Source organism: Rhincodon typus, chromosome 10 (genome assembly GCF_021869965.1).
Source record: "Rhincodon typus isolate 14 chromosome 10, sRhiTyp1.1, whole genome shotgun sequence".
NCBI classification, from domain to species: domain Eukaryota; kingdom Metazoa; phylum Chordata; class Chondrichthyes; order Orectolobiformes; family Rhincodontidae; genus Rhincodon; species Rhincodon typus.
This window is the reverse complement of record NC_063341.1, coordinates 28889161-28907539: the sequence shown is the minus strand read 5'-3', so window position 1 is coordinate 28907539 and position 18379 is coordinate 28889161. Positions and strand designations below refer to the sequence as shown.

At 38.8% G+C, this 18379-nt stretch overlaps 1 protein-coding gene across 2 annotated transcripts in view; it reads right to left on the bottom strand.

Annotated features, from left to right (window-relative positions):
* Nucleotides 1-15514, bottom strand: part of atg4c (autophagy related 4C, cysteine peptidase) — a 45920-nt gene extending 30406 nt beyond the window's left edge. Inside the window, exons 1-3 of one of the 2 annotated variants that reach the window (XM_020513877.2) lie at nucleotides 15384-15514; nucleotides 10206-10389; nucleotides 5360-5443 (exon numbers count right to left, since the gene is read on the bottom strand). In XM_020513877.2, the coding sequence (XP_020369466.1) occupies nucleotides 5360-5443; nucleotides 10206-10281 (160 nt within the window). In that variant the 5' untranslated portion in view covers nucleotides 10282-10389; nucleotides 15384-15514. The remainder of the gene's footprint in view (nucleotides 1-5359; nucleotides 5444-10205; nucleotides 10390-15383) is intronic. The other variant, XM_048602186.1, reaches the window with a different exon arrangement.
* Between the last annotated feature and the right edge of the window lie 2865 nt (nucleotides 15515-18379).

Genomic DNA, 18379 nt, shown 5'->3' with positions numbered 1-18379 from the left:
AAAGCAAAATATTTTTTTAAAAATCCCTTCGAGCATTTACTTAAACTGACAGACAGAGAAAAGGTATTTTGTTCTGCCTGGGGAGGAGTGCAAGCAAGGGTTGAATGGTTGAGAATGGGGATGAGATGAACATTTGAGACTTACTTGATTATCTTTGGAGATCTAGGGCTACTTATGCAGAAACTTCCATCAACTGACTACATAGGTTAGAAAGAAGCTGTGGCAGGGTGTATTGTTACAGAGATAATAGGAACTGCCGATGCTGGAGAATCTGAGTATCAGTGTATTGTATCTGGTCTGTGAAAGGCGTGAAGTTGATGTGTCAAAGTGCATTCTCTTATTCCACATTTACTTATAATTGAACTACAATTGACTGAAAACTACTTGGCCGGCAAAACCTGGAGGCAGTGGTGGGTGGGTGGGTGAGTGGGTAGGGTGGTCCTCTGCTATGTCTGTCATTGAAGCCTCATTGCAGCTAATTGGCTGGCTTTAAGAAACAGCCGGCTGCTGGAGATCAAGAGCACCATTTAAGCAATTCAAAGGTTAAGCATTTTTCCCCTCTCTTGTTTAGGCAGAAAATTGACTTAAAAACAACAAAAGGCACACATTGGGGGTATACTTCAAAACAAAAGTATTATCTCTCAAGACTTTCCTTCCCCTATTGTAGAATGAATGACTAAAACAGAAGATGAACAGAAAGAAAGTGACTGCAGCTTTTCGGTACAGTATGTGTGCTTAGGCTAAGGACATCAAAGTGTTTGTGGCCAAGGAGTTAATTTTGAAGAGTGGTCAATGCTGTATTTTAGGAAAATGCAATAGCTAATTTGTGAAGGTGTTGGTTTCCAGTTCAAGAGCATTTATTTATCAGAGTGGGCTTGAAAAGATGAAAATGCATGATTGTTGTTTTCAAAATAATGAAGGAATTATGTTTTGTTCAAGTGGATAGATTATTTGAACTAAAGAAATGAGCTACCACTGGAGTGCGACTGTAAAAATTGTGAAAACAGGATTAGATTGGCTATTAGGAAAAACTTATTTTCACAGAATCCATCACACTTTCAGTGTGCTCCAGATCTTGCCAAATCTCTATTTGCATTGCCAATTATTTCAGATCTATGGCTTCTTGCCAGTCCATCCACCAAAGGAAGTAGTTTTTACATACTTAATCAAAATTTCTCACATTTTTGAATATTTCATAAAAATCTCCCCTCGACCCCTCTATTCAATGGAGGACAATGTCAGTTTTGTGAACTTTGCCACATAACTTTAGCCCTTCATCCCTGATGTCATGCTTTATCCTCTTCTAGACCTTTGTAAAGTAGGGTGTCAAAATTATACACAGCAGTATAAGGTCTAACCAAAGATTCATAGAAGCTCATCATGACTTATTTGCTTCTAAATTTGATGTTGATATTTACAAAGCCTAGTATTACACATGCATTCTTAAATACTTTATCAACTTGCCATGTCGCCTTCAAAAGATTTTGAACATGTAGCCATAGATTTCCCTGTACTTGCACCCCACTTCAGAAAATACATCATTTAGATTACTGATATGTGCATGCAAGTAAAAACATTGCTGAGGCATTTGTCACCAAGTTCAGCCAGAATGTCAAATGGATTACCCTTTTCTATCTCATCTTGAGCTACCCATTTGCAGGTCCTCTACAGCCATTTCAATTAATTTAACATAATATCTAGTAGAATTAGATACAGCAAAGGGTGCTAGGCTGACAACATTCCAGCTATATAGTGATGAAGATCTATTCTCCAGAATTAGCTATTACATTACATACAAAAACTTGTACTTATCTGAATGTGCAAACTTGTCCAGGTACATCTCATCTACAAAAGTTGAACAAATCCAATTCGCCAATTATCATCCAATCAGTCTACTTTCAATTTTCGAAGTAATGGAAGATTTTCTTCAACAGTGGTGTCAAGTGACACTTATACACCAATATTCAGTTTGTTTTAGCAAGGTTATATGGTTTCAAATCTCAGTAAATTTAATCGGTGAGGGGAGAGTGACTAGCCTTGATACCAAGCACAATTAATCCAGCATGGTACCAAGCAGCTCAACAAAATTGAAAGTTAATGGGAATGGGGGAAAATTAACCATTTGTTGGAATCACACCTAATATCAAGTCAACAAGTTGTAGCTATTAGACGACAATAGTATCAGCTCTAGGACATCAGGAGTTCCTCAGGGTTATGCCAACGCCCAATAATCTTTAGCTGCCTTACCAATGACTCTTCATTTATCAGAATTGGGCATGGTCACTGATTGTTCCATCAGCAACTCTATAATGAAGCAGGCAATGGCTGCCCGTAACAAGATCTGGACAACAAATAAATATTGTGGTTACAAGACAGGTCAAAGGCTGGAAATTCTGAATCACAGACTTCTGTCTCTGATTTCAAAGACTGAGATTCATTGTGCAGAAGGCAGCAATTTGACCCATTAATTTAATGTTAACTCTCACACAGCAATCCAATCAGTTTCATTACACTGCTGTACTTCTGGAGCCCAGCAGGCTTATTTTCCACAAGTAGCCATCCAATTGACTTTTGAAATTATTCTGCTTTTCTAATTGTACTTTTTTCCAAAAGTTCTAATTTTTTTCCCTAAAGAAAATGTTAAAACCCCTCTACACCCTTAAAAGTCATTTTTATTGGTTACAAATTCCTCATGTATATAATGCCTGATTCTTATACTGGATATCAAAAGTCATAATATGATATTCAGTACCAGCCACTGGATAGCACTGTAAAGCATTGCTGCACACAACATGATTTCCTGCAATGCCACTCAGTGGCTAAGAGTTAAGTACCACAACATATTTTAATCTAAATGTTGATTGCAGTGACACCAAATGATAAGAATGAGGTACTGCACTATTAAAAAAACCCACTAACATTATTTATGTTCTTACAAAATGAACAAATATTCTTCAAATAATAATCTCCTGAAAAGAGATTTAAAATCAAGTAATACTTAGAGCAAAAGGTTATTATAGATCAACTGCCTCTCAGTGATACAATACGCAAATGGGTAAAGCTTTCACAAGTGAGCAACAATTTTTCAAAGCACTGTAAGCAATTTGAGATTGTGTAATGTCAATGTTTTAAAGTTTATTTTGAAGAAAAACCAAATTTGAGAGTTTTACACATACTATCTATTCCTAGGCAGTTTCAAAACATAAAAACAAAATACATCAATAATCATCAGATGTTTCCTTGAATAATATTTGAAAGTTTTGAACTGATTCAGGGATTAGGGATGGGCAATAAATGCTGGCCTGGCCAGCAACGCCCTCATCCCATGAATGAATAAACAAAACAAAACTGAACCAATGGATCATTGCCACCTATTCTCTCATCTGATGAGATCACTTCATTTCAGCATGGCTCAGTCAGTAATACAGTCACTTTAAACAAATCTTTCTCCTACAACTAAGCCCATAATCTTTGCCCATGACACAGTACTGAGGAAACACTGCATTGTTGGATGTCGTATCCTTCAGATGAGAACTTGAATGTGTTCTGGTGGGTTTTAAAGAACACAGGATACTATTAAAAAAAAGCAAGGAATTTTCCCCTTCACATCTCCCTCCGAATTGGAAGACAGCCTTTGACCACTACTCTCTGTCCTTAGCAAATTTTCTGTCAACAGAATAGCTGCCTCTTTAATCCAACAGACTTAAAATTTGTTAACAAGTCTATTATATCATCATACTTTATCAAGTGTTTTTTGAAAATCTGTACAACACAAGTTGCACTAGCCCCCTAACCCACTCCATTAGTTTATCAATAGCTACTCAAACATGGTTTGACTTTCACAAGTCAGGGGTAGCTTTCATTTCTTAATACATTTGTCTACGTATCAACAATAGTTGCAATTTTAAGTGTCAAATGGTCTAGTTTTCCCTGACACAAATCAAATTCCTTTGCCACCAACTCCATTCTTCTCCCTTGCAAAAATCAGAGGTTGAACCAGCCTATTTGGAACAAATGTATTACATTTAAATTGCAGCCATGTTTCCAATCTGTACTATTGCTTTGGGAACCTATTTCCACCTCCATGGCATTGTACAATCTTATCCCTTTTCACCTCATATGCTGCTAAAAGTTTCAACCATTATCTCCAAACATAACAATTCCAATGCTATCCTGCCTGCCCCATCATGTTTATCCTCCATAAACCTGAATTCATCCAAACTCTACTCTCCATGTCCTATTCATTTACCATCAATTAAGAATGGCTCCCTGTCAAGTAAAGCATCAATTTTAAAATTTCGATTCTTGTTTAGCGATTCTTCCAGCCTTATCACTCTCTGCAATCTTTTTGTTGCTTCACCATTGCAACACCATTGGGAGTCATGCTCAAGGCTTCAAACACTGAAATTGCCTCTCAAGATTTCTGCCTCCCTTCGGATGCTTTTTAAAACCAATCACCTTTATGACTATACTTTTTTTTAAATTGGGCACAATATTCCTCCTTATTGCAAATTTTGTTTGATAATGAAACTGCGAAGCATCTAGGTTTACTACAAAGTACTAAGCAGACACAAGCTGTTACAGTATGTTGTATCCTGTTAAATCAAATTTTCCTCTGCTATGGTATTCGATGCTGTACATCACTCAATATGTTAATCTATTGTTAAAGTGCAACTCAGTTCAATAAAGCTGTCTTCCTACACTCAACTAGAAGAAAGTGATGTCAGGAAATGTCTGTAGTTTTAAAATGACTCCAAAATCAAATCTGTTGGTCTTCAAGTCTACCTTAGATGTTTCTGTGCATTGTATTGCCAGTTTTAACTACCAGAAATGGATTAAATAAACCCTTGCTACAACATGAGAAACTGTCAACATCTTGAAGCACCTTTGTATAAAATGGAACCATGTTCACCAGACAACAAGAACAACAACTTAGGCCATGTTGGTGAACTTTGGGAAATGGATTGCTGCTTTCCAGCTTGTTGCAGATACAATTTAATATCCAGAGGAGTGAACTGACTTTTCATTCCACAGGTAAAAGAGAAACTCTGCATGTTATAAAGGCAAATAAAGAAAACAGAAAATGCTAGGAACTGAGTGAATATAGAAGGCAGAATTGGTGCGCCAATGTTTCAGGTCACCTACTTCTCAGAGATCCATGCCTATCAGGTCATCTTGCTCTTTTGGAGGCTGAGTTGTATGCTGCCTTTTATATTAGCTATTTTTATTTCAACCCATTATACTCAAATTTAGTCCCAGAAGGGAAATAACAATGCAAAACCACAAAACCTCCCCTTCCTCAAATTATGAACTGAAATGAGTGAAGCATTTTAGAAAAATCAAAAGTACTTGTACATACCCTCTGACTTGAAATGATAGCATTTTCCCAGCAAAAAGACAGGCGAATTTCTGCTAAAATTTGTTTTGGTTCTCACAACCCAGCCTGAAGGAATAGAAAGCAGAGAAAAGTTTTATTTGCACTACAAAGCAGTTCATGGGGCATTTTCTAATACTTCCAGAATGACCCATAAAGCTTCACTGACAGACAGAATACAGAAGCCCATTGTTATAACTTTCTTTAAATAAAACCGCCTTTGGCAAAAAGCTGCACAGTTAGCATCTGAAGAAATTAGATTTCATTAAAGTATGCAATTGTGTGTGGGGGTGGCACTGGTGCTAGACATGGCAGTATAAAATTGGCTTTGCTGATAGGATGAGAGAAGGTATATGGCTCATTAAAGTGTTGACACCATCAACATTTTCAGATGTGCTCAAAGTAAACTGACTATACAACAAAATTCAGCTTAATTACACAATAGAACTTGCATTTTCCAAGCAAATATTTGTTCATTGTTCCTAAGGTCTTAGCTAATAATTGCGCTATCGAGCAAGTAATGAGTCACACAGGCCAGTTTCTATCCCTGGTCTGTGTAAAAGTATTGGTAGACAAATCTGTGCCATATTAAAAACATATTTTTACAAACACATTACATCCAAATTTGAAATACCATGAATTTTATAAACTCTATTATGATGATTAAGGTCTTTTGTCAACAGATGTTACAGAATAAATTTATCAGCATCAGAACTTTATTTCATTCCAAAATACTTTTCACAATAATCTGAATTTCAGAAGTAATCAACTTCACTTAGTTACAGAATAGCAGTGTGGTGAAAAAGTATTGCATATTTACCAAAGGAGGCGGCCTTTGGAACTTCAATAGCCTGATTAAAGAGCTATCCAATCAGATGTCCTCCTCTCCACTTTCCCAAAGCCTTGCAAATGTTTCTCCTTCAAATTCCCCTTTAAAAGTTATTGTTGAATATGTTTCAACTACCCTGTCAGGCAGTGCATTCCAGACTACAAGTCACTGTGTAACAACGTTTTCCTTTGGCATCTTCACTCCCTTATTGTTTAATGATTAAATCTGCACTCTTTGCTTACCAACTTCCCCGTCACAGGAAACAGTTGTTCCTTATTTAATTTAGAAAAACCATCAAAAATCACTAACTTAGGAGGTAGGATGGAAAGTCACATATCCAGACTCGTAGATGATAAACTGTGGCAAATGGATTTTAAAGCAGGTATATAAAGTTGTTTTTATATCCAAAACAACTAGAACAGGATACTTTCTCAATAATGAAAAGTTAGAAACAATGGAGGTCCAAAGAACTTGAGGGTCCAGTTGTATAGGACATTACATTCGTGACATTTTGTGTAATTTGCAAAGTTTGCAATTATGCCTAAGTCTAGATCACCACAATGTTAAAAAGAGCAGTCACCCACAAGTGGCCTCTAGCAAATTGTGCCAAGTGACAAATTGTAAGTTAACCATTTACCACTTTCTGCTCCTAAGTCAACTTTGTATCAATAGAGCAACTGTTCCTTTAATTTTGGGGGTTTCAATTTACTAATACACCTATTATCAAATTATCAAAAGATATTTGTCTGTATAACACAACATCACTGAATGACACTCATCAACCCTCTCCATTAGTTCAAAGGTTAGCCAAGCGTGATTTGCCTTCCACAAATTTGTGTTGATTTTCATTAATCAAATCACATCTTTTTAAAATGCCAATTAATTTTGTTCTGAATTAATATTTTTAAAACTTTCCCCACTACTAACAGTAGGCCCAGTGATCTGTGGTTGCCAGGTTTATCTCAAGTACTTTTCACATCCCTAAGATGTCCCAAAGATCTTCACAGCCGCTTTATCACATTTGAAAATAGGTAATATTGCTTTGAAAGCAAATATGGCAGTGAATTACGGGATCTGGATTTCGCAAGGAGCAATGAAACAAATCATTTGTTTATGCAGTTTATTTTGGGCAAGAAATCTTAGTTGATACTCTTGGAGAACACTACCGCTCCTTTTTGAAGAGTTCCACAGGATTGTTTTATATTCATGTAAATTAGGCACAGGAGTAAGCCACTCGGACCTTCATGCCTGCCCTGCCATTCAAAAAGATCAAGACTGATCAGATTTTAATTTCAACTCCACAGCCCGCCTACCTGAATAACCTTTCACATTTTGCTTATCAAGTATCTGTATACCTCTGCTGTAATTTTTTTCAAGGATTCTTCTTTCACTGTCTGTTGAAGGAGAAAGTTCCAAAGATTCACAAATCTAATAGAAAAAGTTTCTCTTCATCTCTGTCCTGAAACAGTCATCCCCAGTTCCAGATTCATTCCACCATCCATCCTGTCAAGTCCTCTCTGAACCATTTATGTTTCAAACAAATCATCTCTTACTCTTCTAAACTCCAATGGATACAAGCCTAGCCTTTCTAACCTTTCTTCGTATGTCAACTACCCATTCCAGGTACTAGTCTGGAAAACCTGCTCTAAACTGCTTCCAATGCAATTATGAGATAACAAGGTGTTTCGGGTCTATGCCCGAAACGTCAGCTTTCCTGCTCGGCTTGCTGTGTTCATCCAGCTCTACACCTTGTTATCTCAGAATCTCCAGCATCTGCAGTTCCTACTATCTCTGAAACAATTTTAACTCCAACGCCATTATGCCCAATTCTAAATAGTGAAACAAACATTGTACATTGTAGCCTCGATGTGATCTCACCAGTACTCTCCCTACTTTAGTATTCAATTCCCCTCACAATAAATAAGGGATTAGCAGCCGAATAGCCGCTTAGGCAATGAAAGTTTCCATTTAATGATGCATCTGAAAGAGGACTTTCAACAATACCTCATTTCCTCTGTACAGACTGAAGTATCGGGCTGGATGCACTCAAGTCTTGAAACAGGGTTTAAGCTTGTAAATATTCATGCCAGAGGGGAGATTGTTCATGCATCAACATGGTCTCAATTAGTGGAGTCTTTATTGATTTTGTCACCACACACTGATTTCCTTTCCCCTTCTAATGGTGTTGGGTTACGCCGAGATCCAGTTCCATTAGTGCCAGTCACTATGCAGTTTCACTTCCAACTGGTCGTTCATAATAGCGAGATCTTGCTTCACAAATCTAATTGAATTTTTTTAATGAGTAGCAGAGAAGGTTGATGAACAGAATGTGGTGGCTGCTGTCTGTATGGATTTTAAGAAAATGCAAGCAAATATAGCCAATAACAGGCAAAGACAAAAAGTACTGGAGAAACTTAAAAGGTCTGGCAACCACAACAGAGAAAAAAAAAAGAGTTAACATTTCGAGTCCAGCTTTTGACTTTCTGTCAAAAATTCTGGGTCACTGGATTCGAAATATTAACTCTCCTTTTTCTCTCTACAGATGCTGTCAGACCTGCTGAGTTTCTCCAGCCCTTTGTTTTTATTTCAGATTTCCAGCATCTGCAGTTCTTTGCTTTTATTAACATAGAAAAAGCTGGGTGGGTTAAAAACTTACTTATAGAATAGGAGATCCAGTATGTAAATTAATTAAAACAAAATTGGCTTTAGAACAGAAAGCAGTGAGTTCTAGTAGATGGTGTGAGGTATGCATTATATAGAAGGGATGGGAGAAGTAACGTAGCCTTGATAGGTCAATTCTAAGCAGCCCACAGAAGCAGAGGAACCTGGGGCTGTATGTAGATTGCTCTTTGAAAGTGGCAAGACATATTGAGAGAATAGTTAGGTGAGCACAAGGGATTTTGGGCTTCAAAAATACTGAAACAGTGGCACTGAGTACAAAAGCAGAGAAGTTGATGTCTGGTTAGGTCCCAGTCAGAGTACTGCATCCAGTTCTGGTCACCACCTTTTAAGAAAGCAGGGAAGGTGTTGAGAGAATGTGGAGGAGATTTATCAGAATGGTGCCAGGCTATTCTAGCTCCCAGTTTATTTCTGGTGTACAGACCTCCGAGGTCCCCGCACAGCAGTGGCTTCTGAACCTGGAAGTCAATGCATCAGCACTCAGATCAGCATGCAGAAAACCTTGGAACAGCTGCATGGCCACAAAACTTAGAAGGAGCACTGGTCTCAGGGACAGGGATTGTTTACTTACAAGTTTAGTTTGGAAAGGCTGGAGTTATTTAAAAATGATCGAGAGGAGATTTGATAAAGGTGTAGAAGATCGTGACAGGTTGAGATAATGTACCACAAGTAAAAACTCTTCCCATTAACTAAGTGCAGAAGGACAAGAGGGACACATGTTTAAGATTTTGGGCAAGAAAAGCAGGGGAGTGTAAGGAACCTTTTTTTTTAAAAGGTAGAGACCAAGAACTTGTTGTCTACGAAGGTGGTGGAAGGAAAAACAGTTAATGATTTTGAATGGAAATTGGATGGGCACTTGAAGGAAATAAGCTTGCAGGGCTATGCGGAACAAATAGATTGCTACTGGGAGCACCTTGATTGCTCCACAGGGAACTGGCATGAAGTCACTGGGCTGAATGACCTCCTATCCTGTGAATTATGCTACAAGATAGCTTACTCAACCATACAGACCATCACAGCAAGTCCAATTCTATTCTCATTCAACAAATATGACTTCCAATAGCAGTCAGTGAAGCGAGATCAAGAGAAAAAGTGCTACCCTTCTCCCCAGCTGAGGCTAACTGTACCACCACAAAACAGCAAATTTAAACCAGATCAGAGATCAAATGTGGTACTGTCCCATATGCATGGCTTACACATGTCACTGGTAGAGCTGGTTTGTACTTTTTAACACGAGCACTTCCTTTGAAATTTAGCAGCCTTTTGTTAGTTTCAGGTGTATGCTTACTCTATTCACTCTGAAAGTGTACAAACAACACCTACTGTACTTCATATTGTGCCATGCTGACATAAACTTCGCCTTCAGTTTATCCACTTCATCAGGTTCGGTTTCTTCCATTTTCAGCCTTTAGCTGATGTTGCCATCCCAGTTTCTGTTACTTTCATGCAGGAATACTTTGTTCTATTCCAGATTGGAGCAGACATCAAACACAAGGCACAGAACTCACTAAGAGATGAAACAGTGAAGTATTGGTTATGTAACATTTGAACTGATAAGGGTTGTCCTGCAATTCAAGGTACAAAGATTGCTAAAATGGCTCCATGAGCAACTATAAACTTCAAATGTGAATATAAGCAAAGACCAATGAGTCAATCCCCTAGTCACCAGCTCCCCACACTAAATGGAATGAATTACTCCAATGACAAGCAACTTTGACTAAATTTTCTTAACTCAAATACATACCCCTGCAACAAAAGTACGATAACAACTTATAATAATGTAATATAATGTCCCAAGGGACTTCACTGGAACATTATAAAATGAAATATGAAGTCACACAAGATTTAGATCAGATGAAGAAAAGTTTAGACAAACAAATAGTTTTTAAGGAGTATCTCAAAAGAGGAAAATGAGGCAGAGAGGAATTGAGATGTAGCGTGGAATTTCCAAAGCTTAGGAACTAGATAACTGGATGCATGGTTACTTATGATGGAACAACAGAAACCAGACAGCTTAGGAGGCCTGAAGTAGATGAACACAGATATCCAGGGCAAAGAAAGCCACCCCAGTGTCACAATTCGCTTTCTTATTGTAATACAAACTGCACATAATTAAGGTGTCATTTCAAATGCCCAAATTTAGATAGAGAAGGGTTATTTTGAAAATTTTGATTAGATTTTTCTTTATCATTCCCTCTGTTATTTTGTCTTTTTACTTTATTTCTAATATAATAATTATTCTTTAATATTGAAAACTACTATTTTAAAAACATACCTGTTTTATTGTTATTCTGACATTTTTGTTCGTGGAATCAACACTCGGAAATATGTTATTTAATTAATTCTTGAGACTTGGATATTGCAGGTAAAGTCAACATCTTTAGGACCTCTAATTGGCTGAGAAATGAGTTGAGTCTAGGATTGCAGCGATATTTAGTCAGTGCCGGCAAAGTTCCGGCACATGGTTGAAAGAAGACAGCAGACTTGTGTTAAGGGCTCTATCTTGCTGTAAAACTGATCCATTTATTTTCTCAGATCAATTTTAGATAATGAGATTAAAATATTAAATTTTCTTTCCATGTTCCTTTCTTCAATTCTCTGCCCTACCCCCATCAAACTCCTGATAGCATCACTCCTGACACAGCATTTTCCTTTGTCAAACAGTCACATGACCAAGCTCCAAGCTAAATATTTAAATACGTAAGACAGGTACTCGTATTCAGTACCGAGGGACAACAGTACTGTCAGACATGCTATGTTTAATGTCTGTTTTGAAAACCGCTATTCATTTTAGTTACATATAGTTTTAATTGAACTATTTGGACACGTTATCAAACGCTGCCAGGTTGGATTTGAAACTATGCCTCCTGGTCCAAAGAAGGGTCACAACCTCTGTGCCACAAGAGATATTGTTACACACCTCTGGCGCAGGTGGAAGTTGAACCTGGACTTTCCGTCTCAGAAGTAGGGACACCACCACTGTGCCACAAGAACCCCTCCGTTAATTATTTATAAATTCAGGAAACAGACCCTTGTGTCCAACTCATCTATGCCGGCCTTAATCCCAAACTAAAACTAGTACCAGCTTGGCCCATATCCCTCCAAACATTTCCTATTCATGTACTTATCCAAATGTCTTTTAACATTGTAACTGTACCCACATCCCCCACTTCCTCTGGATGTGCACCCCACACACGAACCACTCTGTGTATAGAAATTCCCCCTCATAACATTTTTTGAAAAAATGTTTTCTCTTCTCTCCTTAAAAATATACCCTCAATCTTGAAATGCCCCACTCTAGGGAAATGATACCCGCCATTCAACTTACCTATACCCCTCATGATTTTATAAACCTCTATAAGGTCACCCCTCAACCTCCTATGCTGCAGTTAAAGAAGTCCAAGCCTATCCAGCCTCTTCTTATAATTCAAACCCTCCATTCCTGGCAACACCCTGGAAAAACTCTACTGAACCCTGTCCCGCTTATAATATCCTTCCTGTAACAGGACGACTAGAACTGGACACAGTATTCAAAAAGAGGTCTCACCAATCTCCTGTAAAATAGCAACATAACATCCCAACTCTTATACTCAAAGGTCTGAGCAACGAATGAAAGCGTGCTAAATGACTTCATAACCATCCTATCTATATGTGATGCAAACTCCAGAGAATTATGTACCTGAGCCACTAGGTCTCTGTTCTACAACGCTAACCAAGGCCCTACATTTAATTGTATAAGTCCAGCCCTTATTTGTTTTAATCAAAATGCAATATCTCACATTTATCCAAATTAAACTCCAACTGCTACTCTTCAGCCTATTGACCCAACTGATCAAGTTCTCTTTGTAATCTTAGTTAATCTTCTTCACCCTCCACTATACCACCAATCATGGTGTCATCTGCAAACTTACCAACCATGCCTTCTATAATCTCATCTAAATCATTTATATAAATGACAAACAAACATGGACCCAGCATCAATCCCTGTGGATTAGTTGGGGGAACTGCACCCTGTGCTCAGATATAATGGGCTCTAAGTACCAGTGCGGATTAGAGGCAGACAATGTGTAATCTGTATCTTTAGAAGTAAAAGCTTATTTGTCTGCAAAGACCAGGCTCCTGTGCTTTCACCTAAAATGCCTGTTTCTCTTGAATTGACATGGTACCACTGGATGGTTATCAAAAAAGTGTAGTTTGAGAACTACAACATTTTCTTGGGCCTAAAACTAAAATCCTAGGGGTTTATTGTAGAGAATTTCAAAAATCAAAATTATTGTTGTTGGAGTACAATTAGCCTTTGATGTTTTGGAGTTAGAGCCATATGAAGAATGGAAGGGATATGTGGACACAGAATGCAGCAAAAAGAAAACAAGATGTGGCCTTGGTGTTACAGCTTGCTGCACAAAGTAAAATTACAAGGAAGGCATTATCAAAGAGATGAGTCATTAACCCTTGAAGGTTTGGATTCAATAGAATTCCTGGATAGAACCTACAAGTGAAACAAATTGTTAAATTTCTACAAGGCCTGGTTCGTACTTGATCGAGTTTGGAAATGAATAGATAATCTATGGAAGAATACATAATTAAATTTTAAAAATGATACAAAAGGTTAAAAATGTTCAATTTAGGATGCCAGATTACTACATTGTGCTCAGTATCTTTTACAGACAAACGACTGGTTCTAATTGTTGAACGGATCTCAAAAAATCTGAGCAAAGTTATTCCCTTCAGCTTTCATGGAACAAATTAAGTATTTTACTATGACACAAGGAGTGAAAAATCTTGATAGTTATCAGGTTTCAATATAGTCCAAACACAATCATAGGCACCAGTACAACTGAAGGACTGAAAACATGCAGTTATGAAAACATATATAGCAAATCTACTTATATTAGCAGAAAATTAAAAAGTAACAGTGATAAATAAGTCCTGAGAATTCCTAAGAAAAGCTAATAGGTGCTTTAGATATGACTTGAGTATGATGATATGGTGAATTTAACAGTGAACAGGCATGGTCTTTGAAATGACGTGAGGAAGATGAAGATAATGATAAATCTAAACAGATTACACTACTTAAAAGGTGCTTTAACCCTGTGATGAATGCACTAGTAGTGACCCCCTTTTCATTGTGCAGAATTTACCCATGCCTTGACGCCAGCACTAAGTGGGTAGATTGGTTAAAATGTTATTTTGATTTACTAAGTTGTGACCATTAATACAAGGTTTAGGACCATTGACGTACTACCTGCACTTGTTTTAGACATGGCAATGACAGAACTTTGAGATCATCTAAGAGCTATATTTCCCCATAAAATAGCTAGAGCAAGACATTATGTGCTCATGTTGTCTCTAGTCTGATGTCTATGTTGTCGATAAACCTTCAATGAAAAAGGCACGAATGTAGTTTGCCATGATACATAATAAGGCAATTATTTTGGGAAATCAATTGATCTGCAGGTTGGCCTAATTAGGGTATAACTGTCAAAATTATCATATTCCTTCAAATGTCAGTTGCTGTTTACGACACAGCCTAGCAGTATACAAAGAAATATTTACTTAAAATTAATTAGACGTTTCAATCACAGATTTTACTTGCAGAGTACATTATACTTTTGGTTCCAAATTACTGCATTTTCTGTCCTATTCAAACCCCACTGCAAATGACAACGCTACAAAATCAAACGTGAAAGGTACTGCGTGTAAATACAATGTGAAGAAATCAACCCAAATGAACTATAATTGCTACTTTATGCCGAGGGTTCAGACTCCAGAAGAACTCTGAACTATATTTTCTCTTTTAATGAGGAACATCAAAGAGGCAGCTGGGATAAAGGTGCCACCTGTCCGCTTGTGGAAGTTTGAGTGCGTCGTTTGGATTCTGTTTTGCATTTTATAAGTTTACGAATTTCCCTTTACTTCAGTGCTTTGTGATGCGGAAGCATTAGATATTAATGTCGTATTATCAAAGGCAATTTCAGAAATTAACTTGAAATTTAATTATTCTCCTTACCCTTGCCCGATACAATATTGTAAAGTAACCCGATCAAAATTGGGTGGGGGAAAATACAACATAAATCACGGGATATCATCTCGCACCAGTTGTTTAAAATGATCAGAGGTGATGTCTCCTGGATAACACCATTCCAAAACGACACCAAGGCAAACAGAAACTGATGAACTTTTTGGTGCCTTCCCATTTCGGGCGATTTTCCATCCAGCAAATCAACTTATAAATAATTCAAAATGAACCCGGGTGCTTTGGTATCCGGCAGCAAATAAACTAAAACAGGTTAATGTTTAAATAGCTACTGGCCTGTGAAATAATGCACTGTTACGGTGAGCTACACCGCCCTGCTCGCGCGGAGACGGCTGCCGCAGATTTGTCCTCGGCTTCCCTTGTCAATCATGCAGCGAGCGTACAATAGGGAACAACCGATAAACCACGCACGAACCCATCCATGCCACATACAGTCCTCATCCTCTGAGGACACTTATACATACCATCACTCCATTCTGATACACTGTGTACTCAGAAATCATTCATATTCACGGGATGGAGGTATCAACGGCAGCTCCTTCCCCAAGATGGCGCCGCCCAACATCTCGGGCCGGGACAGAGCAGGGGCGTATGCGCAGCCCCACGTGATGTGGCAGTTGGACCAAGGAGGGGGATACGGTGTAGTATTTCACAAGAGGGATCAGCAAAAGTCATAAAATACACATCATCACTACATTACACGAGGGGTTAATGTGTATAACACAGATTGCAAATATACTGCACAATTGGGGTTGACAAATGTATGTTACATTGTAAGTAGAATGCACATCACGGATTTGCGGGTGCCGGAAGAAGGAAAAAAGTGCTGGAGAAACGCAGCAGGTCTGGCACCATCTGTGAAGAGAGAAACAAAGATTAATGTTTTGTTAGATCCCTCCTCAGGTGCTGCTGGACCTGCTGAGTATCTCCAGCATTTCTATATTTTGCTTTTATTGCATATACATTATCGAACACCGGAGATTGCCAATACGTATACATAAAGTACCTCAATTCAAGCTACTAAAAACTGCATATCTGTATAATCGTCCACTCATTGATTTTAATTGGGTTTTGTAATTTTTTAAAATAAACTTAACCAGATGACTTACTTACATTTGGACTGTGTGATTCCAGACTAGTCCAAGGTGAAATCATAGAATTCCTACAGTGTGGAAACAGGCCATTCGGCCCGACCATCCCTCCGAAGAGCATCCCACCCAGACCCATCCCCATCTCCCTCACCTTTCTCTGTAACCCTGCATTTCCCATGTCTAACTTGCACACCCCTAGACACTATGGGCAATTTAGTATGGCCAATCCACCTAACCTGCATATCTTTGGACTGTGGGAGGAAACCGGAGCACCTGGAGGAAACCCATGCAAACACGGGGAGAATGTGCAAACTCCACACAGTCGCCCGAGGGTGGAATTGAACCTGGGTCCCTGGCGCTGTGAGGCAGTAGTGCTAACCACTGCTTTATTGTTGTCACATGTACTGAAATACAGTGAAAAGTGTTGTTTTGCGTGACATACAGGTAGATTGTACCATAGACAGTGCGTCGGGGAGCAGAACAGAATGCAGAATACAGAGTTACAGCTACAGAGAGAGAGAGATCAGAATTAACATTTGAGAGGTCCATTCAAAAGTCTGTTAACAGGGTAGAAACCATTCTTGAATCTGTTCAAACTTTTATATCTTCTGCCTGACGGAAGAGGGTGGGAGGGGTCTTAGTTGCTTTCCCAAGGCAGCAGGACGTATGTAGATGGAGTAAATGAATGAAAGGCTGGTTTGGGTGTTGGACTGTGCTGTGTTCACGGCTGTCTCTAGTTTCTTGCGATCTTTGGAAGAGCAGCTGCCATACCATGCTGCGATACATCCAGATAGATGCTTTCTATGGTGCAGCTCTAAAAATTGTTAAGAGTCTTTGTGGACATGCTGGATTTCCTTAGCCTGCTGAGGAAGTAAAGACTTTGCTGTGCTTTCTTGACCATCTCTTCGAAGTTGGTAGACCAGGACAGATTGTTGGTGATCATCACTCCCAGGAGCTTGACAACCTCTACCATTTCCACCTCAGCACCATTGATGCAGACAGGGACGTGTCCTCCAGTCCACTTCCTGAAGTCAATGACAAGTTCTTTTGTTTTGCTGACATTGATAGAGAGATTGTTGTCTTTACACCCTGCAGCTATGGATTCAATACGCAAAATCTGGAATGGATTCAGTCCCAAGGGTGGCGGATTTGTGATATTGTACCTGTGGTTGGGAAATCGTGTCTCACTTGATTGAGTCTTTTTGAAGAGATGACAAAGAAAATTAAAGAAAACAGAACTGTAGACATTGTCTATATGAACTTCAACAAAGCGTTCAACAAGGTTCCGCATGGTAGACTGATTGGTAAGGTTAGATTGCATGGGATCCAGAGTGATCAAGCTAATTAGATACAAAATTGGCTTGAAGACGGGGCAGAGGGTGGTGGTAGAGGGTTGCTTTTCGGATTGGAGACCTGTGACCAGCATTGTGTAATAAGGATTGGTGCTGAGTCCGCTGCTTTTCATCATTTATATAAAAATGATTTGGATGTAAATATAGGAGGTATGGTTAGTAAGTTTGCAGATGACACCAAAATATGTTGTGTAGTGGACAGTGAAGAAGATTATCTCAGAGTACAACGTGACCACGATCAGATGGGCTGAGGAGTGGCAGATGGAGTTTAATTCAGATAAATGTGAGGTGTTGCGCTTTGAGAAAATAAACTGGCAGAACTTACAGTTAATGGTAGGGCCCTGGGGAGTCTCACCGAACAAAGAGATCTAGAGGTGCAGGTTCCTTGAAAATGCAGTTGCAGGTAGATAGGATGGTGAAGAAGGCGTTTGGTATGCTTGCCATCATTGGTCAGAACATTGAGTATAAGAGTGGAAATGTCATGTTATGGCTGTACAGGATATTGGTTAGGCCAGTTTTAGAATACTGCGAAAAATTCTGGTTGCCTTTCTGTAGGAAAGATGTTGTTAAACTTCAGAGAGTGCAGATAAGATTTACAAGGATGTTGCTGGGACTGGAGGGTTTGAGTTATAGGGAAAGGCTGAAGAGGCTGGGTCTTTTTTCCCTGGAATGTCAAGGCTGAGAGGTGACCTTTTATAGGATAGGGTCACTAGCCAAGGTCTTTTGTGTGGGAGTCCAGTAGTCAAGGGCATAGTTTTAAGATGAGAGTGGGAAGGACCTGAGGGATAACTTTTTCATGCAGTGGGTGATGCATGTATGGAATGAGCTGATACAGGAAGTGGTGCAGGTGGGTACAATTACAACATTTAAAAGGCATCTGGATGGCTATTCCTATATGAATAGGAAGAGTTTAGAGGTATAGGGGGCAAATGCTGGCAAATGGGACCAGTACATTGGGATGTCTGGTCAGCGCAGATGAGTTGGCTTCAAGGTTCTGTTTCTGTGCTGTATGACTCT